General features: G+C 40.4%; 1 protein-coding gene across 1 annotated transcript in view; it reads right to left on the minus strand.

The window, feature by feature from the left end:
• Positions 1-27,107, minus strand: part of LOC135556901 (receptor-type tyrosine-protein phosphatase beta-like) — a 126,602-nt gene that overhangs the window by 51,259 nt on the left and 48,236 nt on the right. Inside the window, exons 2-10 of the mRNA XM_064990309.1 lie at positions 26,772-26,787; positions 26,402-26,566; positions 25,870-26,130; positions 21,747-22,007; positions 17,628-17,888; positions 13,501-13,761; positions 9,376-9,636; positions 5,251-5,511; positions 1,115-1,375 (exon numbers count right to left, since the gene is read on the minus strand). Of these exons, the coding sequence (XP_064846381.1) occupies positions 1,115-1,375; positions 5,251-5,511; positions 9,376-9,636; positions 13,501-13,761; positions 17,628-17,888; positions 21,747-22,007; positions 25,870-26,130; positions 26,402-26,566; positions 26,772-26,787 (2,008 nt within the window). The remainder of the gene's footprint in view (positions 1-1,114; positions 1,376-5,250; positions 5,512-9,375; positions 9,637-13,500; positions 13,762-17,627; positions 17,889-21,746; positions 22,008-25,869; positions 26,131-26,401; positions 26,567-26,771; positions 26,788-27,107) is intronic.

Genomic DNA, 27,107 nt, shown 5'->3' on the forward strand with positions numbered 1-27,107 from the left:
TGGTGTTTATACTTGCGTAGTATTGTTTGTAGAGATGAACATGGTACCTTCAGGTGTTTGGAAATTGCTCCCAAGGATGAACCAGCTTGTGGAGGTCCACAAATTGTTTTCTGGCGTCTTGGCTGATTTCTTTTGATTTTACCATGATGTCAAACAAAAAGACACTGAGTTTGAAGGTAGGAGTTGAAATTCATCCACAGGTACACCTCCAATTGACTCAAAATATGTCAATTAGGCTATTAGAAGCTTCTAAAGCCATGTCATCATTTTCTGGAATTTTCCAAACTGTTTAAAGGCACAGTCAACTTAGTGTATGTTAACTTCTGACCCACTGGAATTGTGATACAGTGAGTTATAAGCGAAATAATCTGTCTGTAAACAATTGTTGGAAAAATTACTTGTGTCATGCACAAGGTAGATTTCGTAACCGACTTGCCAAAAGTATAGTTTGTTAACAAGACATTTTTGGAGTGGTTGAAAAACAAGTTTTAATGACTCCAATCTAAGTGTATGTAAACTTCCGACTTCAACTGTACCTGTCAGCAACAGGTGTGGCTGAAATAGCCAAATCCATTTTTTTGAAGGGTTGTCCACATACTTTTGTATATATAGCGTATTTCTTAACACCTCTACATTAATGTGGATGCTACCATGATTATGGAAAATCCTGAATGAATCATGAATAATGATGAGTGAGAATGTTACAGATGCATAAATACAGTATCATACCCCCATGACATGCTAACATCTCACCATTACAGTAACAGGGGAGGTAAGCATTTTTGTAGGGGGGTATGATATGTTGTGCTTCTCAGTTCCTCACCCATAATTATTCACATTTCATTCAGGACTATCTGTAATCATGATAGCATCCACATTAATGTAGAAGTGTTTAGAAACATATTCTATTCTTATGTATAATAAAAGTGACTACAAGATGACATAATACATTATTTACCATTCATTTCTAATGGGCAAAAATCATCTGAAATGTCTCATTGCAGAAAGACATGGCAACTCACGTTCTTGGATCCAAACAAGTAACGTATAAATGAATACAAATAGTGTCTGTGGAATTGAAACAATCCAACACTAAAGTATCTGAGTTACTTACTTGTATACTTAGAAACCGTCTTGCTCTGTCCTACAGTTGTGTTATCTCCAGCCACTGCAGTGACTGTGAAGAGGTACTGCACTCCAGCAGTGAGAGCAGTAACATTAAAAGAGGTTTCTGGGGTATTCTGACTGCCATTGGTATTGCCATCAGTCCATTCTACTCTGTAGAAGGATCTGTTTCCGAATGGTTCAGTCCAGCTCAGAGACACAGATGCTGTTGTGATTTCAGTGGACATGAGGTTTCTGATGATTGCGGGCTCTGTGTGTGCAAGAAAGGGGGTTTGAGGAACAAAAGACAATAGAGTGTCTTCAAATATTGACATTGACTGACTTGTGTAATCCAGCACACATTGTGAGAGAGTTTGTGTAAATCTCAACCAAACAAATGTCACTCAACACTAGTCTTTGATAAAAATACCATCAAATAAACAAGAACTTCTGAACAAAGATATGAAGCAAAACCTGCAGTGTTTCCCCTATATTAATTTAGCAAATTGTTGCCTCACTTCAAAAAATATGATACAATAAAATATATACAGTGAGCTCCAAAAGTATTGGGACAGTGACATATTTTCGTTTTGTTTTGGCTCTGTACTCCAGCACTTTGAATGAGGTAAATTTGCAGGCCGTCAAATTTAATTTGAGGATATTTTCATCCATATCAGATGATCCGTTTAGAAATGACAGCACTTTTTGTACATAGTCCCCCCCCACCCTCATTTTAGTGGACCAAAATGTGTATTAAAGGAGTAAAATGCTAAATATTTGGTCCCATATTCAGAGCACACAATGGCTGGAATAAGGTTGTGACTTTAAACATTTGTTGGATGCATTCACTATTTGTTTTGGTTGTGTTTCAGATTATTTTGTGCCTAATAGAAATGAATGATAATCAATGTATTACGTCATTTTGGAGTCACTTTTACTGTAACTAAGAATAGAATATACACTACATGACCAAAAGTAAGTGGACACCTGCTCGTCAAACATCTAATTCCAAAATCATGGGCATTAATATGGAGTTGACCCCCCCTTTGCTGCTATATCAGCCTCTACTCTTCTGAGAAGACTTTCCACTAGATCTTGGAACATTGCTGTGGGCACTTTCTTCCAGTCAGCGACAAGAGCATTAGTGAGGTCGAGCACTGATGTTGGGCGATGAGGCCTGTCTCGCAGTTCGCGTTCCAATTCATCCCAAAGGTGTTCGATGAGGTTGAGGTCAGGGATCTTTGCAGGCCAGTCAAATACTTCTACACCGATCTTGAAAAACCATTTCTGTATGGACCTCGCTTTGTGCACAAGGGCTTCGTCATGCTGAAACAGGGAAGGGCCTTCCCCAAACTGTTGCAATGAAGTTGACAGCACAGAACCGTCTATAATGTCATTGTATACTGTAGTGTTAAGATTTCCCTTCACTGGAACTAAGGGGCCTAGCCCGAACAATGAAAAACAGCCCCAGACCATTATTCCTCCTCCACCAAACTTTAGAGTTGGCACTATGCATTGGGGCAGGTAGCGTTCTCCTGGCATCCTCCAAAACCATATTTGTCTGTCGGACTGCCAGATGCTGAAGCGTGATTCATCACTCCAGAGAACATGTTTCCACTCCTCCAGAGTCCAATGGCGGCGAGCTTTACTCCACTTCAGCAGACGCTTGGCATTGTGCATGGTTATCTTAGGCTATCTTGTGTGCCCTACTACTTGGCGGCTGAGCCGTTGTTGCTCTTAGGCGTTTCCACTTTACAATAACAGCACCTAAAATTGACCCGGGGCAGGTCTCTCAGGGAAGGCATTTGACTAACTGATAAGTTGGAAAGGTGGCATCCTATGACGATGGCACGTTGGAAGTCACTGAGCTCTTCAGCAAGGCCTTTCTACTGCCAATGTTGGTCTATGGCTGTGTGCTCGATTTTATATACAGCTGAAGTTGGACGCTTACATACACCTTAGCCAAATACATTTCAACTCAGTTTTTCACAATTCCTGACATTTAATCCTAGTAAAAATGCCCTGTCTTAAGTCAGTTAGGACCACCACTTAATTTTAAGAATGTGAAATGTCAGAATAATAGTAGAGAGAATTATTTATTTCAGCTTTTATTTCTTTCATCACATTCACAGTGGATCAGACGTTTACATACACTCAATTAGTATTTGGTAGCATTGCCTTTAAATTGTTTAACTTGGGTCAAACATTTTGGGTAGCCTTCCACATGCTTCCCACAGTAAGTTGGGTGGATATTGGCCCCTTCCTCCTGACAGAGCTGGTGTAACTGAGTCAGGTTTGCAGGCCTCCTTGCTCACACATGCTTTTTCAGTTCTGCACACACATTTTCAATGGGATTGAGGTCAGGGCTTTGTGATGGCCACTCCAAAACCTTGACTTTGTTGTCCTTAAGCCATTTTGCCACAACTTTGGAAGTGTGCTTGGGGTCATTGTCCATTTAGAAAACCAATTTGCAACCAAGCTTTAACTTCCTGACTGATGTCTTGAGATGTTGCTTCAATATATCCACATCATTTTCCTACCTCATGATGCCATCTATTTTGTGAAGTGCACCAGTCCCTCCTGCAACAAACTACTCCCACAACATGATGCTGCCACCCCCGTGCTTCACGGTTGGGATGTTCTTTGGCTTACAAGCCTCCCCCGTTTTCCTCCAAACATAACAATGGTCATTATGGCCAAACAGTTCTATTTTTGTTTCATCAGACCAGAGGACATTTCTCCAAAAAGTAAGATATTTGTCCCCATGTGCAGTTGCAAACTGTAGTCTGGCTTTTTTATGGCGGTTTTTGAGCAGTGGCTTCTTCCTTGCTGTCAATATAGGACTCGTTTTACTGTGGATATAAATACTTTTGTACCCGTTTCCTCCAGCATCTTCACAAGGTCCTTTGCTGTTGTTCTGAGATTGATTTACACTTTTCGCACCAAAGTACTTCATCTCTAGGAAACAGAACGCGTCTCCTTCCTGAGTGGTATGACGGCTGCGTGGTCCCATGGTGTTTATACTTGCGTAGTATTGTTTGTAGAGATGAACATGGTACCTTCAGGTGTTTGGAAATTGCTCCCAAGGATGAACCAGACTTGTGGAGGTCCACAAATTGTTTTCTGGCGTCTTGGCTGATTTCTTTTGATTTTACCATGATGTCAAACAAAAAGACACTGAGTTTGAAGGTAGGCCTTGAAATTCATCCACAGGTACACCTCCAATTGACTCAAAATATGTCAATTAGGCTATTAGAAGCTTCTAAAGCCATGTCATCATTTTCTGGAATTTTCCAAACTGTTTAAAGGCACAGTCAACTTAGTGTATGTTAACTTCTGACCCACTGGAATTGTGATACAGTGAGTTATAAGCGAAATAATCTGTCTGTAAACAATTGTTGGAAAAATTACTTGTGTCATGCACAAGGTAGATTTCGTAACCGACTTGCCAAAAGTATAGTTTGTTAACAAGACATTTTTGGAGTGGTTGAAAAACAAGTTTTAATGACTCCAATCTAAGTGTATGTAAACTTCCGACTTCAACTGTACCTGTCAGCAACAGGTGTGGCTGAAATAGCCAAATCCATTTTTTGAAGGGTTGTCCACATACTTTTGTATATATAGCGTATTTCTTAACACCTCTACATTAATGTGGATGCTACCATGATTATGGAAAATCCTGAATGAATCATGAATAATGATGAGTGAGAATGTTACAGATGCATAAATACAGTATCATACCCCCATGACATGCTAACATCTCACCATTACAGTAACAGGGGAGGTAAGCATTTTTGTAGGGGGGGGGGGGGGGTATGATATGTTGTGCATCTCAGTTCCTCACCCATAATTATTCACATTTCATTCAGGACAATCTGTAATCATGATAGCATCCACATTAATGTAGAAGTGTTTAGAAACATATTCTATTCTTATGTATAATAAAAGTGACTACAAGATGACATAATACATTATTTACCATTAATTTCTTTTGGGCAAAAATCATCTGAAATGTCTCATTGCAGGAAGACATGGCAAACTTTCAAATCATCACGTTCTTGGATCCAAACAAGTAACGTATAAATGAATACAAATAGTGTCTGTGGAATTGAAACAATCCAACACTAAAGTATCTGAGTTACTTACTTGTATACTTAGAAACCGTCTTGCTCTGTCCTACAGTTGTGTTATCTCCAGCCACTGCAGTGACTGTGAAGAGGTACTGCACTCCAGCAGTGAGAGCAGTAACATTAAAAGAGGTTTCTGGGGTATTCTGACTGCCATTGGTATTGCCATCAGTCCATTCTACTCTGTAGAAGGATCTGTTTCCGAATGGTTCAGTCCAGCTCAGAGACACAGATGCTGTTGTGATTTCAGTGGACATGAGGTTTCTGATGATTGCGGGCTCTGTGTGTGCAAGAAAGGGGTTTGAGGAACAAAAGACAATAGAGTGTCTTCAAATATTGACATTGACTGACTTGTGTAATCCAGCACACATTGTGAGAGAGTTTGTGTAAATCTCAACCAAACAAATGTCACTCAACACTAGTCTTTGATAAAAATACCATCAAATAAACAAGAACTTCTGAACAAAGATATGAAGCAAAACCTGCAGAGTTTCCCCAAAATTAATTTAGCAAATTGTTGCCGCACTCCAAAAAATATGATACAATAAAATATATACAGTGAGCTCCAAAAGTATTGGGACAGTGACATATTTTCGTTTTGTTTTGGCTCTGTACTCCAGCACTTTGAATGAGGTAAATTTGCAGGCCGTCAAATTTAATTTGAGGATATTTTCATCCATATCAGATGATCCGTTTAGAAATGACAGCACTTTTTGTACATAGTCCCCACCCACCCTCATTTTAGTGGACCAAAATGTGTATTAAAGGAGTAAAATGCTAAATATTTGGTCCCATATTCAGAGCACACAATGGCTGGAACAAGGTTGTGACTTTAAACATTTGTTGGATGCATTTACTATTTGTTTTGGTTGTGTTTCAGATTATTTTGTGCCTAATAGAAATGAATGATAATCAATGTATTACGTCATTTTGGAGTCACTTTTATTGTAACTAAGAATAGAATATACACTACATGACCAAAAGTAAGTGGACACCTGCTCGTCAAACATCTAATTCCAAAATCATGGGCATTAATATGGAGTTGACCCCCTTTGCTGCTATATCAGCCTCTACTCTTCTGAGAAGACTTTCCACTAGATCTTGGAACATTGCTGTGGGCACTTTCTTCCAGTCAGCGACAAGAGCATTAGTGAGGTCGAGCACTGATGTTGGGCGATGAGGCCTGTCTCGCAGTTCGCGTTCCAATTCATCCCAAAGGTGTTCGATGGGGTTGAGGTCAGGGATCTGTGCAGGCCAGTCAAATACTTCTACACCGATCTTGAAAAACCATTTCTGTATGGACCTCGCTTTGTGCACAAGGGCTTCGTCATGCTGAAACAGGGAAGGGCCTTCCCCAAACTGTTGCAATGAAGTTGACAGCACAGAACCGTCTATAATGTCATTGTATACTGTAGTGTTAAGATTTCCCTTCACTGGAACTAAGGGGCCTAGCCCGAACAATGAAAAACAGCCCCAGACCATTATTCCTCCTCCACCAAACTTTAGAGTTGGCACTATGCATTGGGGCAGGTAGCGTTCTCCTGGCATCCTCCAAAACCATATTTGTCTGTCGGAATGCCAGATGCTGAAGCGTGATTCATCACTCCAGAGAACATGTTTCCACTCCTCCAGAGTCCAAAGGCGGCGAGCTTTACTCCACTTCAGCAGACGCTTGGCATTGTGCATGGTTATCTTAGGCTATCTTGTGTGCCCTACTACTTGGCGGCTGAGCCGTTGTTGCTCTTAGGCGTTTCCACTTTACAATAACAGCACCTAAAATTGACCCGGGGCAGGTCTCTCAGGGAAGGCATTTGACTAACTGATAAGTTGGAAAGGTGGCATCCTATGACGATGGCACGTTGGAAGTCACTGAGCTCTTCAGCAAGGCCTTTCTACTGCCAATGTTGGTCTATGGCTGTGTGCTCGATTTTATATACAGCTGAAGTTGGACGCTTACATACACCTTAGCCAAATACATTTCAACTCAGTTTTTCACAATTCCTGACATTTAATCCTAGTAAAAATGCCCTGTCTTAAGTCAGTTAGGACCACCACTAAATTTTAAGAATGTGAAATGTCAGAATAATAGTAGAGAGAATTATTTATTTCAGCTTTTATTTCTTTCATCACATTCACAGTGGGTCAGACGTTTACATACACTTAATTAGTATTTGGTAGCATTGCCTTTAAATTGTTTAACTTGGGTCAAACATTTTGGGTAGCCTTCCACATGCTTCCCACAGTAAGTTGGGTGGATATTGGCCCCTTCCTCCTGACAGAGCTGGTGTAACTGAGTCAGGTTTGCAGGCCTCCTTGCTCACACATGCTTTTTCAGTTCTGCACACACATTTTCAATGGGATTGAGGTCAGGGCTTTGTGATGGCCCTCCAAAATCTTGACTTGTTGTCCTTAAGCCATTTTGCCACAACTTTGGAAGTGTGCTTTGGGTCATTGTCCATTTAGAAGACCCATTTGCGACCAAGCTTTAACTTCCTGACTGATGTCTTGAGATGTTGATTCAATATATCCACATCATTTTCCTACCTCATGATGCCATCTATTTTGTGAAGTGCACCAGTCCCTCCTGCAGCAAACTACTCCCACATCATGATGCTGCCACCCCCGTGCTTCACGGTTGGGATGTTCTTTGGCTTGCAAGCCTCCCCCGTTTTCCTCCAAACATAACAATGGTCATTATGGCCAAACATTTCTATTTTTGTTTCATCAGACCAGAGGACATTTCTCCAAAAAGTAAGATATTTGTCCCCATGTGCAGTTGCAAACTGTAGTCTAGCTTTTTTATGGCGGTTTTTTAGCAGTGGCTTCTTCCTTGCTGTCAATATAGGACTCGTTTTACTGTGGATATAAATACTTTTGTACCCGTTTCCTCCAGCATCTTCACAAGGTCCTTTGCTGTTGTTCTGAGATTGATTTACACTTTTCGCACCAAAGTACTTCATCTCTAGGAAACAGAACGCGTCTCCTTCCTGAGTTGTATGACGGCTGCGTGGTCCCATGGTGTTTATACTTGCATAGTATTGTTTGTAGAGATGAACATGGTACCTTCAGGTGTTTGGAAATTGCTCCCAAGGATGAACCAGACTTGTGGAGGTCCACAAATTGTTTTCTGGCGTTTTGGCTGATTTCTTTTGATTTTTCCATGATGTCAAACAAAAAGACACTGAGTTTGAAGGTAGGCCTTGAAATTCATCCACAGGTACACCTCCAATTGACTCAAAATATGTCAATTAGGCTATTAGAAGCTTCTAAAGCCATGTCATCATTTTCTGGAATTTTCCAAACTGTTTAAAGGCACAGTCAACTTAGTGTATGTTAACTTCTGACCCACTGGAATTGTGATACAGTGAGTTATAAGCGAAATAATCTGTCTGTAAACAATTGTTGGAAAAATTACTTGTGTCATGCACAAGGTAGATTTCGTAACCGACTTGCCAAAAGTATAGTTTGTTAACAAGACATTTTTGGAGTGGTTGAAAAACAAGTTTTAATGACTCCAATCTAAGTGTATGTAAACTTCCGACTTCAACTGTACCTGTCAGCAACAGGTGTGGCTGAAATAGCCAAATCCATTTTTTTGAAGGGTTGTCCACATACTTTTGTATATATAGCGTATTTCTTAACACCTCTACATTAATGTGGATGCTACCATGATTATGGAAAATCCTGAATGAATCATGAATAATGATGAGTGAGAATGTTACAGATGCATAAATACAGTATCATACCCCCATGACATGCTAACATCTCACCATTACAGTAACAGGGGAGGTAAGCATTTTTGTAGGGGGGGGTATGATATGTTGTGCTTCTCAGTTCCTCACCCATAATTATTCACATTTCATTCAGGACTATCTGTAATCATGATAGCATCCACATTAATGTAGAAGTGTTTAGAAACATATTCTATTCTTATGTATAATAAAAGTGACTACAAGATGACATAATACATTATTTACCATTAATTTCTTTTGGGCAAAAATCATCTGAAATGTCTCATTGCAGGAAGACATGGCAAACTTTCAAATCATCACGTTCTTGGATCCAAACAAGTAACGTATAAATGAATACAAATAGTGTCTGTGGAATTGAAACAATCCAACACTAAAGTATCTGAGTTACTTACTTGTATACTTAGAAACCGTCTTGCTCTGTCCTACAGTTGTGTTATCTCCAGCCACTGCAGTGACTGTGAAGAGGTACTGCACTCCAGCAGTGAGAGCAGTAACATTAAAAGAGGTTTCTGGGGTATTCTGACTGCCATTGGTATTGCCATCAGTCCATTCTACTCTGTAGAAGGATCTGTTTCCGAATGGTTCAGTCCAGCTCAGAGACACAGATGCTGTTGTGATTTCAGTGGACATGAGGTTTCTGATGATTGCGGGCTCTGTGTGTGCAAGAAAGGGGGTTTGAGGAACAAAAGACAATAGAGTGTCTTCAAATATTGACATTGACTGACTTGTGTAATCCAGCACACATTGTGAGAGAGTTTGTGTAAATCTCAACCAAACAAATGTCACTCAACACTAGTCTTTGATAAAAATACCATCAAATAAACAAGAACTTCTGAACAAAGATATGAAGCAAAACCTGCAGTGTTTCCCCTATATTAATTTAGCAAATTGTTGCCGCACTCCAAAAAATATGATACAATAAAATATATACAGTGAGCTCCAAAAGTATTGGGACAGTGACATATTTTCGTTTTGTTTTGGCTCTGTACTCCAGCACTTTGAATGAGGTAAATTTGCAGGCCGTCAAATTTAATTTGAGGATATTTTCATCCATATCAGATGATCCGTTTAGAAATGACAGCACTTTTTGTACATAGTCCCCACCCACCCTCATTTTAGTGGACCAAAATGTGTATTAAAGGAGTAAAATGCTAAATATTTGGTCCCATATTCAGAGCACACAATGGCTGGAACAAGGTTGTTACTTTAAACATTTGTTGGATGCATTTACTATTTGTTTTGGTTATGTTTCAGATTATTTTGTGCCTAATAGAAATGAATGATAATCAATGTATTACGTCATTTTGGAGTCACTTTTATTGTAACTAAGAATAGAATATAAACTACATGACCAAAAGTAAGTGGACACCTGCTCGTCAAACATCTAATTCCAAAATCATGGGCATTAATATGGAGTTGACCCCCCTTTGCTGCTATATCAGCCTCTACTCTTCTGAGAAGACTTTCCACTAGATCTTGGAACATTGCTGTGGGCACTTTCTTCCAGTCAGCGACAAGAGCATTAGTGAGGTCGAGCACTGATGTTGGGCGATGAGGCCTGTCTCGCAGTTCGCGTTCCAATTCATCCCAAAGGTGTTCGATGGGGTTGAGGTCAGGGATCTGTGCAGGCCAGTCAAATACTTCTACACCGATCTTGAAAAACCATTTCTGTATGGACCTCGCTTTGTGCACAAGGGCTTCGTAATGCTGAAACAGGGAAGGGCCTTCCCCAAACTGTTGCAATGAAGTTGACAGCACAGAACCGTCTATAATGTCATTGTATACTGTAGTGTTAAGATTTCCCTTCACTGGAACTAAGGGGCCTAGCCCGAACAATGAAAAACAGCCCCAGACCATTATTCCTCCTCCACCAAACTTTAGAGTTGGCACTATGCATTGGGGCAGGTAGCGTTCTCCTGGCATCCTCCAAAACCATATTTGTCTGTCGGAATGCCAGATGCTGAAGCGTGATTCATCACTCCAGAGAACATGTTTCCACTCCTCCAGAGTCCAAAGGCGGCGAGCTTTACTCCACTTCAGCAGACGCTTGGCATTGTGCATGGTTATCTTAGGCTATCTTGTGTGCCCTACTACTTGGCGGCTGAGCCGTTGTTGCTCTTAGGCGTTTCCACTTTACAATAACAGCACCTAAAATTGACCCGGGGCAGGTCTCTCAGGGAAGGCATTTGACTAACTGATAAGTTGGAAAGGTGGCATCCTATGACGATGGCACGTTGGAAGTCACTGAGCTCTTCAGCAAGGCCTTTCTACTGCCAATGTTGGTCTATGGCTGTGTGCTCGATTTTATATACAGCTGAAGTTGGACGCTTACATACACCTTAGCCAAATACATTTCAACTCAGTTTTTCACAATTCCTGACATTTAATCCTAGTAAAAATGCCCTGTCTTAAGTCAGTTAGGACCACCACTAAATTTTAAGAATGTGAAATGTCAGAATAATAGTAGAGAGAATTATTTATTTCAGCTTTTATTTCTTTCATCACATTCACAGTGGGTCAGACGTTTACATACACTTAATTAGTATTTGGTAGCATTGCCTTTAAATTGTTTAACTTGGGTCAAACATTTTGGGTAGCCTTCCACATGCTTCCCACAGTAAGTTGGGTGGATATTGGCCCCTTCCTCCTGACAGAGCTGGTGTAACTGAGTCAGGTTTGCAGGCCTCCTTGCTCACACATGCTTTTTCAGTTCTGCACACACATTTTCAATGGGATTGAGGTCAGGGCTTTGTGATGGCCCTCCAAAATCTTGACTTGTTGTCCTTAAGCCATTTTGCCACAACTTTGGAAGTGTGCTTTGGGTCATTGTCCATTTAGAAGACCCATTTGCGACCAAGCTTTAACTTCCTGACTGATGTCTTGAGATGTTGATTCAATATATCCACATCATTTTCCTACCTCATGATGCCATCTATTTTGTGAAGTGCACCAGTCCCTCCTGCAGCAAACTACTCCCACATCATGATGCTGCCACCCCCGTGCTTCACGGTTGGGATGTTCTTTGGCTTGCAAGCCTCCCCCGTTTTCCTCCAAACATAACAATGGTCATTATGGCCAAACAGTTCTAGTTTTGTTTCATCAGACCAGAGGACATTTCTCCAAAAAGTAAGATATTTGTCCCCATGTGCAGTTGCAAACTGTAGTCTAGCTTTTTTATGGCGGTTTTTGAGCAGTGGCTTCTTCCTTGCTGTCAATATAGGACTCATTTTACTGTGGATATAAATACTTTTGTACCCGTTTCCTCCAGCATCTTCACAAGGTCCTTTGCTGTTGTTCTGAGATTGATTTACACTTTTCGCACCAAAGTACTTCATCTCTAGGAAACAGAACGCGTCTCCTTCCTGAGTGGTATGACGGCTGCGTGGTCCCATGGTGTTTATACTTGCATAGTATTGTTTGTAGAGATGAACATGGTACCTTCAGGTGTTTGGAAATTGCTCCCAAGGATGAACCAGACTTGTGGAGGTCCACAAATTGTTTTCTGGCGTTTTGGCTGATTTCTTTTGATTTTTCCATGATGTCAAACAAAAAGACACTGAGTTTGAAGGTAGGCCTTGAAATTCATCCACAGGTACACCTCCAATTGACTCAAAATATGTAAATTAGGCTATTAGAAGCTTCTAAAGCCATGTCATCATTTTCTGGAATTTTCCAAACTGTTTAAAGGCACAGTCAACTTAGTGTATGTTAACTTCTGACCCACTGGAATTGTGATACAGTGAGTTATAAGCGAAATAATCTGTCTGTAAACAATTGTTGGAAAAATTACTTGTGTCATGCACAAGGTAGATTTCGTAACCGACTTGCCAAAAGTATAGTTTGTTAACAAGACATTTTTGGAGTGGTTGAAAAACAAGTTTTAATGACTCCAATCTAAGTGTATGTAAACTTCCGACTTCAACTGTACCTGTCAGCAACAGGTGTGGCTGAAATAGCCAAATCCATTTTTTTGAAGGGTTGTCCACATACTTTTGTATATATAGCGTATTTCTTAACACCTCTACATTAATGTGGATGCTACCATGATTATGGAAAATCCTGAATGAATCATGAATAATGATGAGTGAGAATGTTACAGATGCATAAATACAGTATCATACCCCCATGACATGCTAACATCTCACCATTACAGTAACAGGGGAGGTAAGCATTTTTGTAGGGGGGTATGATATGTTGTGCTTCTCAGTTCCTCACCCATAATTATTCACATTTCATTCAGGACTATCTGTAATCATGATAGCATCCACATTAATGTAGAAGTGTTTAGAAACATATTCTATTCTTATGTATAATAAAAGTGACTACAAGATGACATAATACATTATTTACCATTAATTTCTTTTGGGCAAAAATCATCTGAAATGTCTCATTGCAGGAAGACATGGCAAACTTTCAAATCATCACGTTCTTGGATCCAAACAAGTAACGTATAAATGAATACAAATAGTGTCTGTGGAATTGAAACAATCCAACACTAAAGTATCTGAGTTACTTACTTGTATACTTAGAAACCGTCTTGCTCTGTCCTACAGTTGTGTTATCTCCAGCCACTGCAGTGACTGTGAAGAGGTACTGCACTCCAGCAGTGAGAGCAGTAACATTAAAAGAGGTTTCTGGGGTATTCTGACTGCCATTGGTATTGCCATCAGTCCATTCTACTCTGTAGAAGGATCTGTTTCCGAATGGTTCAGTCCAGCTCAGAGACACAGATGCTGTTGTGATTTCAGTGGACATGAGGTTTCTGATGATTGCGGGCTCTGTGTGTGCAAGAAAGGGGGTTTGAGGAACAAAAGACAATAGAGTGTCTTCAAATATTGACATTGACTGACTTGTGCAATCCAGCACACATTGTGAGAGAGTTTGTGTAAATCTCGACCAAACAAATGTCACTCAACACTAGTCTTTGATAAAAATACCATCAAATAAACAAGAACTTCTGAACAAAGATATGAAGCAAAACCTGCAGTGTTTCCCCTATATTAATTTAGCAAATTGTTGCCGCACTCCAAAAAATATGATACAATAAAATATATACAGTGAGCTCCAAAAGTATTGGGACAGTGACATATTTTCGTTTTGTTTTGGCTCTGTACTCCAGCACTTTGAATGAGGTAAATTTGCAGGCCGTCAAATTTAATTTGAGGATATTTTCATCCATATCAGATGATCCGTTTAGAAATGACAGCACTTTTTGTACATAGTCCCCCCCCACCCTCATTTTAGTGGACCAAAATGTGTATTAAAGGAGTAAAATGCTAAATATTTGGTCCCATATTCAGAGCACACAATGGCTGGAACAAGGTTGTGACTTTAAACATTTGTTGGATGCATTTACTATTTGTTTTGGTTGTGTTTCAGATTATTTTGTGCCTAATAGAAATGAATGATAATCAATGTATTACATCATTTTGGAGTCACTTTTATTGTAACTAAGAATAGAATATACACTACATGACCAAAAGTAAGTGGACACCTGCTCGTCAAACATCTAATTCCAAAATCATGGGCATTAATATGGAGTTGACCCCCCTTTGCTGCTATATCAGCCTCCACTCTTCTGAGAAGACTTTCCACTAGATCTTGGAACATTGCTGTGGGCACTTTCTTCCAGTCAGCGACAAGAGCATTAGTGAGGTCGAGCACTGATGTTGGGCGATGAGGCCTGTCTCGCAGTTTGCGTTCCAATTCATCCCAAAGGTGTTCGAGGGGGTTGAGGTCAGGGATCTGTGCAGGCCAGTCAAATACTTCTACACCGATCTTGAAAAACCATTTCTGTATGGACCTCGCTTTGTGCACAAGGGCTTCGTCATGCTGAAACAGGGAAGGGCCTTCCCAAACTGTTGCAATGAAGTTGACAGCACAGAACCGTCTATAATGTCATTGTATACTGTAGTGTTAAGATTTCCCTTCACTGGAACTAAGGGGCCTAGCCCGAACAATGAAAAACAGCCCCAGACCATTATTCCTCCTCCACCAAACTTTAGAGTTGGCACTATGCATTGGGGCAGGTAGCGTTCTCCTGGCATCCTCCAAAACCATATTTGTCTGTCGGAATGCCAGATGCTGAAGCGTGATTCATCACTCCAGAGAACATGTTTCCACTCCTCCAGAGTCCAAAGGCGGCGAGCTTTACTCCACTTCAGCAGACGCTTGGCATTGTGCATGGTTATCTTAGGCTATCTTGTGTGCCCTACTACTTGGCGGCTGAGCCGTTGTTGCTCTTAGGCGTTTCCACTTTACAATAACAGCACCTAAAATTGACCCGGGGCAGGTCTCTCAGGGAAGGCATTTGACTAACTGATAAGTTGGAAAGGTGGCATCCTATGACGATGGCACGTTGGAAGTCACTGAGCTCTTCAGCAAGGCCTTTCTACTGCCAATGTTGGTCTATGGCTGTGTGCTCGATTTTATATACAGCTGAAGTTGGACGCTTACATACACCTTAGCCAAATACATTTCAACTCAGTTTTTCACAATTCCTGACATTTAATCCTAGTAAAAATGCCCTGTCTTAAGTCAGTTAGGACCACCACTAAATTTTAAGAATGTGAAATGTCAGAATAATAGTAGAGAGAATTATTTATTTCAGCTTTTATTTCTTTCATCACATTCACAGTGGGTCAGACATTTACATACACTCAATTAGTATTTGGTAGCATTGCCTTTAAATTGTTTAACTTGGGTCAAACATTTTGGGTAGCCTTCCACATGCTTCCCACAGTAAGTTGGGTGGATATTGGCCCCTTCCTCCTGACAGAGCTGGTGTAACTGAGTCAGGTTTGCAGGCCTCCTTGCTCACACATGCTTTTTCAGTTCTGCACACACATTTTCAATGGGATTGAGGTCAGGGCTTTGTGATGGCCCTCCAAAATCTTGACTTGTTGTCCTTAAGCCATTTTGCCACAACTTTGGAAGTGTGCTTTGGGTCATTGTCCATTTAGAAGACCCATTTGCGACCAAGCTTTAACTTCCTGACTGATGTCTTGAGATGTTGATTCAATATATCCACATCATTTTCCTACCTCATGATGCCATCTATTTTGTGAAGTGCACCAGTCCCTCCTGCAGCAAACTACTCCCACATCATGATGCTGCCACCCCCGTGCTTCACGGTTGGGATGTTCTTTGGCTTGCAAGCCTCCCCGTTTTCCTCCAAACATAACAATGGTCATTATGGCCAAACAGTTCTAGTTTTGTTTCATCAGACCAGAGGACATTTCTCCAAAAAGTAAGATATTTGTCCCCATGTGCAGTTGCAAACTGTAGTCTAGCTTTTTTATGGCGGTTTTTGAGCAGTGGCTTCTTCCTTGCTGTCAATATAGGACTCATTTTACTGTGGATATAAATACTTTTGTACCCGTTTCCTCCAGCATCTTCACAAGGTCCTTTGCTGTTGTTCTGAGATTGATTTACACTTTTCGCACCAAAGTACTTCATCTCTAGGAAACAGAACGCGTCTCCTTCCTGAGTGGTATGACGGCTGCGTGGTCCCATGGTGTTTATACTTGCATAGTATTGTTTGTAGAGATGAACATGGTACCTTCAGGTGTTTGGAAATTGCTCCCAAGGATGAACCAGACTTGTGGAGGTCCACAAATTGTTTTCTGGCGTTTTGGCTGATTTCTTTGATTTTTCCATGATGTCAAACAAAAAGACACTGAGTTTGAAGGTAGGCCTTGAAATTCATCCACAGGTACACCTCCAATTGACTCAAAATATGTCAATTAGGCTATTAGAAGCTTCTAAAGCCATGTCATCATTTTCTGGAATTTTCCAAACTGTTTAAAGGCACAGTCAACTTAGTGTATGTTAACTTCTGACCCACTGGAATTGTGATACAGTGAGTTATAAGCGAAATAATCTGTCTGTAAACAATTGTTGGAAAAATTACTTGTGTCATGCACAAGGTAGATTTCGTAACCGACTTGCCAAAAGTATAGTTTGTTAACAAGACATTTTTGGAGTGGTTGAAAAACAAGTTTTAATGACTCCAATCTAAGTGTATGTAAACTTCCGACTTCAACTGTACCTGTCAGCAACAGGTGTGGCTGAAATAGCCAAATCCATTTTTTGAAGGGTTGTCCACATACTTTTGTATATATAGCGTATTTCTTAACACCTCTACATTAATGTGGATGCTACCATGATTATGGAAAATCCTGAATGAATCATGAATAATGATGAGTGAGAATGTTACAGATGCATAAATACAGTATCATACCCCCATGACATGCTAACATCTCACCATTACAGTAACAGGGGAGGTAAGCATTTTTGTAGGGGGGGGGGGGTATGATATGTTGTGCTTCTCAGTTCCTCACCCATAATTATTCACATTTCATTCAGGACTATCTGTAATCATGATAGCATCCACATTAATGTAGAAGTGTTTAGAAACATATTCTATTCTTATGTATAATAAAAGTGACTACAAGATGACATAATACATTATTTACCATTAATTTCTTTTGGGCAAAAATCATCTGAAATGTCTCATTGCAGGAAGACATGGCAAACTTTCAAATCATCACGTTCTTGGATCCAAACAAGTAACGTATAAATGAATACAAATAGTGTCTGTGGAATTGAAACAATCCAACACTAAAGTATCTGAGTTACTTACTTGTATACTTAGAAACCGTCTTGCTCTGTCCTACAGTTGTGTTATCTCCAGCCACTGCAGTGACTGTGAAGAGGTACTGCACTCCAGCAGTGAGAGCAGTAACATTAAAAGAGGTTTCTGGGGTATTCTGACTGCCATTGGTATTGCCATCAGTCCATTCTACTCTGTAGAAGGATCTGTTTCCGAATGGTTCAGGCCAGCTCAGAGACACAGATGCTGTTGTGATTTCAGTGGACATGAGGTTTCTGATGATTGCGGGCTCTGTGTGTGCAAGAAAGGGGTTTGAGGAACAAAAGACAATAGAGTGTCTTCAAATATTGACATTGACTGACTTGTGCAATCCAGCACACATTGTGAGAGAGTTTGTGTAAATCTCGACCAAACAAATGTCACTCAACACTAGTCTTTGATAAAAATACCATCAAATAAACAAGAACTTCTGAACAAAGATATGAAGCAAAACCTGCAGTGTTTCCCCTATATTAATTTAGCAAATTGTTGCCGCACTCCAAAAATATGATACAATAAAATATATACAGTGAGCTCCAAAAGTATTGGGACAGTGACATATTTTCGTTTTGTTTTGGCTCTGTACTCCAGCACTTTGAATGAGGTAAATTTGCAGGCCGTCAAATTTAATTTGAGGATATTTTCATCCATATCAGATGATCCGTTTAGAAATGACAGCACTTTTTGTACATAGTCCCCCCCACCCTCATTTTAGTGGACCAAAATGTGTATTAAAGGAGTAAAATGCTAAATATTTGGTCCCATATTCAGAGCACACAATGGCTGGAACAAGGTTGTGACTTTAAACATTTGTTGGATGCATTTACTATTTGTTTTGGTTGTGTTTCAGATTATTTTGTGCCTAATAGAAATGAATGATAATCAATGTATTACGTCATTTTGGAGTCACTTTTATTGTAACTAAGAATAGAATATACACTACATGACCAAAAGTAAGTGGACACCTGCTCGTCAAACATCTAATTCCAAAATCATGGGCATTAATATGGAGTTGACCCCCTTTGCTGCTATATCAGCCTCCACTCTTCTGAGAAGACTTTCCACTAGATCTTGGAACATTGCTGTGGGCACTTTCTTCCAGTCAGCGACAAGAGCATTAGTGAGGTCGAGCACTGATGTTGGGCGATGAGGCCTGTCTCGCAGTTCGCGTTCCAATTCATCCCAAAGGTGTTCGAGGGGGTTGAGGTCAGGGATCTGTGCAGGCCAGTCAAATACTTCTACACCGATCTTGAAAAACCATTTCTGTATGGACCTCGCTTTGTGCACAAGGGCTTCGTCATGCTGAAACAGGGAAGGGCCTTCCCCAAACTGTTGCAATGAAGTTGACAGCACAGAACCGTCTATAATGTCATTGTATACTGTAGTGTTAAGATTTCCCTTCACTGGAACTAAGGGGCCTAGCCCGAACAATGAAAAACAGCCCCAGACCATTATTCCTCCTCCACCAAACTTTAGAGTTGGCACTATGCATTGGGGCAGGTAGCGTTCTCCTGGCATCCTCCAAAACCATATTTGTCTGTCGGAATGCCAGATGCTGAAGCGTGATTCATCACTCCAGAGAACATGTTTCCACTCCTCCAGAGTCCAAAGGCGGCGAGCTTTACTCCACTTCAGCAGACGCTTGGCATTGTGCATGGTTATCTTAGGCTATCTTGTGTGCCCTACTACTTGGCGGCTGAGCCGTTGTTGCTCTTAGGCGTTTCCACTTTACAATAACAGCACCTAAAATTGACCCGGGGCAGGTCTCTCAGGGAAGGCATTTGACTAACTGATAAGTTGGAAAGGTGGCATCCTATGACGATGGCACGTTGGAAGTCACTGAGCTCTTCAGCAAGGCCTTTCTACTGCCAATGTTGGTCTATGGCTGTGTGCTCGATTTTATATACAGCTGAAGTTGGACGCTTACATACACCTTAGCCAAATACATTTCAACTCAGTTTTTCACAATTCCTGACATTTAATCCTAGTAAAAATGCCCTGTCTTAAGTCAGTTAGGACCACCACTAAATTTTAAGAATGTGAAATGTCAGAATAATAGTAGAGAGAATTATTTATTTCAGCTTTTATTTCTTTCATCACATTCACAGTGGGTCAGACGTTTACATACACTCAATTAGTATTTGGTAGCATTGCCGTTAAATTGTTTAACTTGGGTCAAACATTTTGGGTAGCCTTCCACATGCTTCCCACAGTAAGTTGGGTGGATATTGGCCCCTTCCTCCTGACAGAGCTGGTGTAACTGAGTCAGGTTTGCAGGCCTCCTTGCTCACACATGCTTTTTCAGTTCTGCACACATTTTCAATGGGATTGAGGTCAGGGCTTTGTGATGGCCCTCCAAAATCTTGACTTGTTGTCCTTAAGCCATTTTGCCACAACTTTGGAAGTGTGCTTTGGGTCATTGTCCATTTAGAAGACCCATTTGCGACCAAGCTTTAACTTCCTGACTGATGTCTTGAGATGTTGATTCAATATATCCACATCATTTTCCTACCTCGTGATGCCATCTATTTTGTGAAGTGCACCAGTCCCTCCTGCAGCAAACTACTCCCACATCATGATGCTGCCACCCCGTGCTTCACGGTTGGGATGTTCTTTGGCTTGCAAGCCTCCCCGTTTTCCTCCAAACATAACAATGGTCATTATGGCCAAACAGTTCTATTTTTGTTTCATCAGACCAGAGGACATTTCTCCAAAAAGTAAGATATTTGTCCCCATGTGCAGTTGCAAACTGTAGTCTAGCTTTTTTATGGCGGTTTTTGAGCAGTGGCTTCTTCCTTGCTGTCAATATAGGACTCATTTTACTGTGGATATAAATACTTTTGTACCCGTTTCCTCCAGCATCTTCACAAGGTCCTTTGCTGTTGTTCTGAGATTGATTTACACTTTTCGCACCAAAGTACTTCATCTCTAGGAAACAGAACGCGTCTCCTTCCTGAGTGGTATGACGGCTGCGTGGTCCCATGGTGTTTATACTTGCGTAGTATTGTTTGTAGAGATGAACATGGTACCTTCAGGTGTTTGGAAATTGCTCCCAAGGATGAACCAGACTTGTGGAGGTCCACAAATTGTTTTCTGGCGTTTTGGCTGATTTCTTTTGATTTTTCCATGATGTCAAACAAAAAGACACTGAGTTTGAAGGTAGGCCTTGAAATTCATCCACAGGTACACCTCCAATTGACTCAAAATATGTCAATTAGGCTATTAGAAGCTTCTAAAGCCATGTCATCATTTTCTGGAATTTTCCAAACTGTTTAAAGGCACAGTCAACTTAGTGTATGTTAACTTCTGACCCACTGGAATTGTGATACAGTGAGTTATAAGCGAAATAATCTGTCTGTAAACAATTGTTGGAAAAATTACTTGTGTCATGCACAAGGTAGATTTCGTAACCGACTTGCCAAAAGTATAGTTTGTTAACAAGACATTTTTGGAGTGGTTGAAAAACAAGTTTTAATGACTCCAATCTAAGTGTATGTAAACTTCCGACTTCAACTGTACCTGTCAGCAACAGGTGTGGCTGAAATAGCCAAATCCATTTTTTTGAAGGGTTGTCCACATACTTTTGTATATATAGCGTATTTCTTAACACCTCTACATTAATGTGGATGCTACCATGATTATGGAAAATCCTGAATGAATCATGAATAATGATGAGTGAGAATGTTACAGATGCATAAATACAGTATCATACCCCCATGACATGCTAACATCTCACCATTACAGTAACAGGGGAGGTAAGCATTTTTGTAGGGGGGGGTATGATATGTTGTGCTTCTCAGTTCCTCACCCATAATTATTCACATTTCATTCAGGACAATCTGTAATCATGATAGCATCCACATTAATGTAGAAGTGTTTAGAAACATATTCTATTCTTATGTATAATAAAAGTGACTACAAGATGACATAATACATTATTTACCATTAATTTCTTTTGGGCAAAAATCATCTGAAATGTCTCATTGCAGGAAGACATGGCAAACTTTCAAATCATCACGTTCTTGGATCCAAACAAGTAACGTATAAATGAATACAAATAGTGTCTGTGGAATTGAAACAATCCAACACTAAAGTATCTGAGTTACTTACTTGTATACTTAGAAACCGTCTTGCTCTGTCCTACAGTTGTGTTATCTCCAGCCACTGCAGTGACTGTGAAGAGGTACTGCACTCCAGCAGTGAGAGCAGTAACGTTAAAAGAGGTTTCTGGGGTATTCTGACTGCCATTGGTATTGCCATCAGTCCATTCTACTCTGTAGAAGGATCTGTTTCCGAATGGTTCAGGCCAGCTCAGAGACACAGATGCTGTTGTGATTTCAGTGGACATGAGGTTTCTGATGATTGCGGGCTCTGTGTGTGCAAGAAAGGGGGTTTGAGGAACAAAAGACAATAGAGTGTCTTCAAATATTGACATTGACTGACTTGTGCAAACCAGCACACATTGTGAGAGAGTTTGTGTAAATCTCGACCAAACAAATGTCACTCAACACTAGTCTTTGATAAAAATACCATCAAATAAACAAGAACTTCTGAACAAAGATATGAAGCAAAACCTGCAGTGTTTCCCCTATATTAATTTAGCAAATTGTTGCCGCACTCCAAAAAATATGATACAATAAAATATATACAGTGAGCTCCAAAAGTATTGGGACAGTGACATATTTTCGTTTTGTTTTGGCTCTGTACTCCAGCACTTTGAATGAGGTAAATTTGCAGGCCGTCAAATTTAATTTGAGGATATTTTCATCCATATCAGATGATCCGTTTAGAAATGACAGCACTTTTTGTACATCGTCCCCCCCACCCTCATTTTAGTGGACCAAAATGTGCATTAAAGGAGTAAAATGCTAAATATTTGGTCCCATATTCAGAGCACACAATGGCTGGAACAAGGTTGTGACTTTAAACATTTGTTGGATGCATTTACTATTTGTTTTGGTTGTGTTTCAGATTATTTTGTGCCTAATAGAAATGAATGATAATCAATGTATTACGTCATTTTGGAGTCACTTTTATTGTAACTAAGAATAGAATATACACTACATGACCAAAAGTAAGTGGACACCTGCTCGTCAAACATCTAATTCCAAAATCATGGGCATTAATATGGAGTTGACCCCCCTTTGCTGCTATATCAGCCTCCACTCTTCTGAGAAGACTTTCCACTAGATCTTGGAACATTGCTGTGGGCACTTTCTTCCAGTCAGCGACAAGAGCATTAGTGAGGTCGAGCACTGATGTTGGGCGATGAGGCCTGTCTCGCAGTTCGCGTTCCAATTCATCCCAAAGGTGTTCGATGGGGTTGAGGTCAGGGATCTGTGCAGGCCAGTCAAATACTTCTACACCGATCTTGAAAAACCATTTCTGTATGGACCTCGCTTTGTTCACAAGGGCTTCGTCATGCTGGAACAGGGAAGGGCCTTCCCCAAACTGTTGCAATGAAGTTGACAGCACAGAACCGTCTATAATGTCATTGTATACTGTAGTGTTAAGATTTCCCTTCACTGGAACTAAGGGGCCTAGCCCGAACAATGAAAAACAGCCCCAGACCATTATTCCTCCTCCACCAAACTTTAGAGTTGGCACTATGCATTGGGGCAGGTAGCGTTCTCCTGGCATCCTCCAAAACCATATTTGTCTGTCGGACTGCCAGATGCTGAAGCGTGATTCATCACTCCAGAGAACGTTTCCACTCCTCCAGAGTCCAATGGCGGCGAGCTTTACTCCACTTCAGCAGACGCTTGGCATTGTGCATGGTTATCTTAGGCTATCTTGTGTGCCCTACTACTTGGCGGCTGAGCCGTTGTTGCTCTTAGGGATTTCCACTTTACAATAACAGCACCTAAAATTGTCCCGGGGCAGGTCTCAGGGAAGGCATTTGACTAACTGATAAGTTGGAAAGGTGGCATCCTATGACGATGGCACGTTGGAAGTCACTGAGCTCTTCAGCAAGGCCTTTCTACTGCCAATGTTGGTCTATGGCTGTGTGCTCGATTTTATATACAGATGAAGTTGGACGCTTACATACACTTTAGCCAAATACATTTCAACTCAGTTTTTCACAATTCCTGACATTTAATCCTAGTAAAAATGCCCTGTCTTAAGTCAGTTAGGACCACCACTTAATTTTAAGAATGTGAAATGTCAGAATAATAGTAGAGAGAATTATTTATTTCAGCTTTTATTTCTTTCATCACATTCACAGTGGGTCAGACGTTTACATATACTCAATTAGTATTTGGTAGCATTGCCTTTAAATTGTTTAACTTGGGTCAAACATTTTGGGTAGCCTTCCACATGCTTCCCACAGTAAGTTGGGTGGATATTGGCCCCTTCCTCCTGACAGAGCTGGTGTAACTGAGTCAGGTTTGCAGGCCGCCTTGCTCACACATGTTTTTTCAGTTCTGCCCACACATTTTCAATGGGATTGAGGTCAGGGCTTTGTGATGGCCACTCCAAAACCTTGACTTTGTTGTCTTTAAGCCATTTTGCCACAACTTTGTAAGTGTGCTTGGGGTCATTGTCCATTTAGAGACCCATTTGCGACCAAGCTTTAACTTCCTGACTGATGTCTTGAGATGTTGCTTCAATATATCCACCTCATTTTCCTACCTCATGATGCCATCTATTTTGTGAAGTGCACCAGTCCCTCCTGCAGCAAACTACTCCCACATCATGATGCTGCCACCCCCGTGCTTCACGGTTGGGATGTTCTTTGGCTTGCAAGCCTCCCCCGTTTTCCTCCAAACATAACAATGGTCATTATGGCCAAACAGTTCTATTTTTGTTTCATCAGACCAGAGGACATTTCTCCAAAAAGTAAGATATTTGTCCCCATGTGCAGTTGCAAACTGTAGTCTGGCTTTTTTATGGCGGTTTTTGAGCAGTGGCTTCTTCCTTGCTGTCAATATAGGACTCGTTTTACTGTGGATATAAATACTTGTGTACCCTTTTCCTCCAGCATCTTCACAAGGTCCTTTGCTGTTGTTCTGAGATTGATTTACACTTTTCGCACCAAAGTACTTCATCTCTAGGAAACAGAACGCGTCTCCTTCCTGAGTGGTATGACGGCTGCGTGGTCCCATGGTGTTTATACTTGCGTAGTATTGTTTGTAGAGATGAACATGGTACCTTCAGGTGTTTGGAAATTGCTCCCAAGGATGAACCAGACTTGTGGAGGTCCACAAATTGTTTTCTGGCGTCTTGGCTGATTTCTTTTGATTTTACCATGATGTCAAACAAAAAGACACTGAGTTTGAAGGTAGGCCTTGAAATTCATCCACAGGTACACCTCCAATTGACTCAAAATATGTCAATTAGGCTATTAGAAGCTTCTAAAGCCATGTCATCATTTTCTGGAATTTTCCAAACTGTTTAAAGGCACAGTCAACTTAGTGTATGTTAACTTCTGACCCACTGGAATTGTGATACAGTGAGTTATAAGCGAAATAATCTGTCTGTAAACAATTGTTGGAAAAATTACTTGTGTCATGCACAAGGTAGATTTCGTAACCAACTTGCCAAAAGTATAGTTTGTTAACAAGACATTTTTGGAGTGGTTGAAAAACAAGTTTTAATGACTCCAATCTAAGTGTATGTAAACTTCCGACTTCAACTGTACCTGTCAGCAACAGGTGTGGCTGAAATAGCCAAATCCATTTTTTTGAAGGGTTGTCCACATACTTTTGTATATATAGCGTATTTCTTAACACCTCTACATTAATGTGGATGCTACCATGATTATGGAAAATCCTGAATGAATCATGAATAATGATGAGTGAGAATGTTACAGATGCATAAATACAGTATCATACCCCCATGACATGCTAACATCTCACCATTACAGTAACAGGGGAGGTAAGCATTTTTGTAGGGGGGGGTATGATATGTTGTGCTTCTCAGTTCCTCACCCATAATTATTCACATTTCATTCAGGACTATCTGTAATCATGATAGCATCCACATTAATGTAGAAGTGTTTAGAAACATATTCTATTCTTATGTATAATAAAAGTGACTACAAGATGACATAATACATTATTTACCATTAATTTCTTTTGGGCAAAAATCATCTGAAATGTCTCATTGCAGGAAGACATGGCAAACTTTCAAATCATCACGTTCTTGGATCCAAACAAGTAACGTATAAATGAATACAAATAGTGTCTGTGGAATTGAAACAATCCAACACTAAAGTATCTGAGTTACTTACTTGTATACTTAGAAACCGTCTTGCTCTGTCCTACAGTTGTGTTATCTCCAGCCACTGCAGTGACTGTGAAGAGGTACTGCACTCCAGCAGTGAGAGCAGTAACATTAAAAGAGGTTTCTGGGGTATTCTGACTGCCATTGGTATTGCCATCAGTCCATTCTACTCTGTAGAAGGATCTGTTTCCGAATGGTTCAGTCCAGCTCAGAAACACAGATGATGTTGTGATTTCAGAGGCTGTAAGGTTCATGATGATTTCAGGCACTGTGCATGCAAGAGAGGTGGGTGGGGGAGAGAGAATAAATATTTCTGGAATTACTACAGAAGTAGGTGTTGTGAGTAAGAGCCATGAACATAAAACATAGGGTAGGAAGGCATTAAGGAGGTGCCATAAAGATTTAGTAGAAAGAAGACAACAGTTTTAAAAACCACAGTTGTTTAAGGAGATCTTGTCAGGATCAACATTGAAAGTTATTTTGAGTCCAGGACAAGACTTAATCATGGTCAAAAACAGCCCTTAGTGTAAAATACTCACTTGTTGTGCAGCAGCAGTTGAAGTTTTGGTTTTTATTCAGGACATTGACTGTCGTTAAGGTGGAGAGAACTGAGGCATTGCCAGTGCTCAAGCTGCAGTTGGAATCTACCTGATCAGTACTGTCTATGTGTGTTACAACACCTTTGGAATTAGTACAGGGAGTGCCTAAAATGGTAGGAGAGTTCAGGGTAGAGGGCAACAAAATCAGGACTTATTTGGATATTATATACTGTACATGTTTGAATAATATGTGCCTTGGCTATGTTTCTGGAACGTTAAAATTAAGTGTACTTTGAATTATGAATCAACTATCTAAATAATATATTTACTTCAGATTCAAAATTCTACAAGTGGAAAAGACTATACTTACATTGAGCTTCTGAGCACTGTAAGGAACAAAAGGAGGACAGTTAGCAGTCATACCAGTAGAGGTCAGAATTGTCTCAGAAAAGCATTGTCAGAACACTAGTTGTCTCGACAAGGCTTGGCCATCGAGGGCCACATAGTATCTGCCTTCATACATTTCACATTAGGATTCTGTGCAGTAATACACAAGACTCTTCTCTTGCTCTAATTTCTCTGCACAACTTTTCAAACATAGACTAAATATGCATCCTCATTTGAGCATGTTTAGTAGGTTTGAGAAAACACACACATAGAAGCACCCTTTGTCAGGAATCCAAAATGAGATAAAACATCAACAGCC

Source organism: Oncorhynchus masou, chromosome 15, assembly GCF_036934945.1.
Source record: "Oncorhynchus masou masou isolate Uvic2021 chromosome 15, UVic_Omas_1.1, whole genome shotgun sequence".
NCBI classification, from domain to species: Eukaryota; Metazoa; Chordata; class Actinopteri; order Salmoniformes; family Salmonidae; genus Oncorhynchus; species Oncorhynchus masou.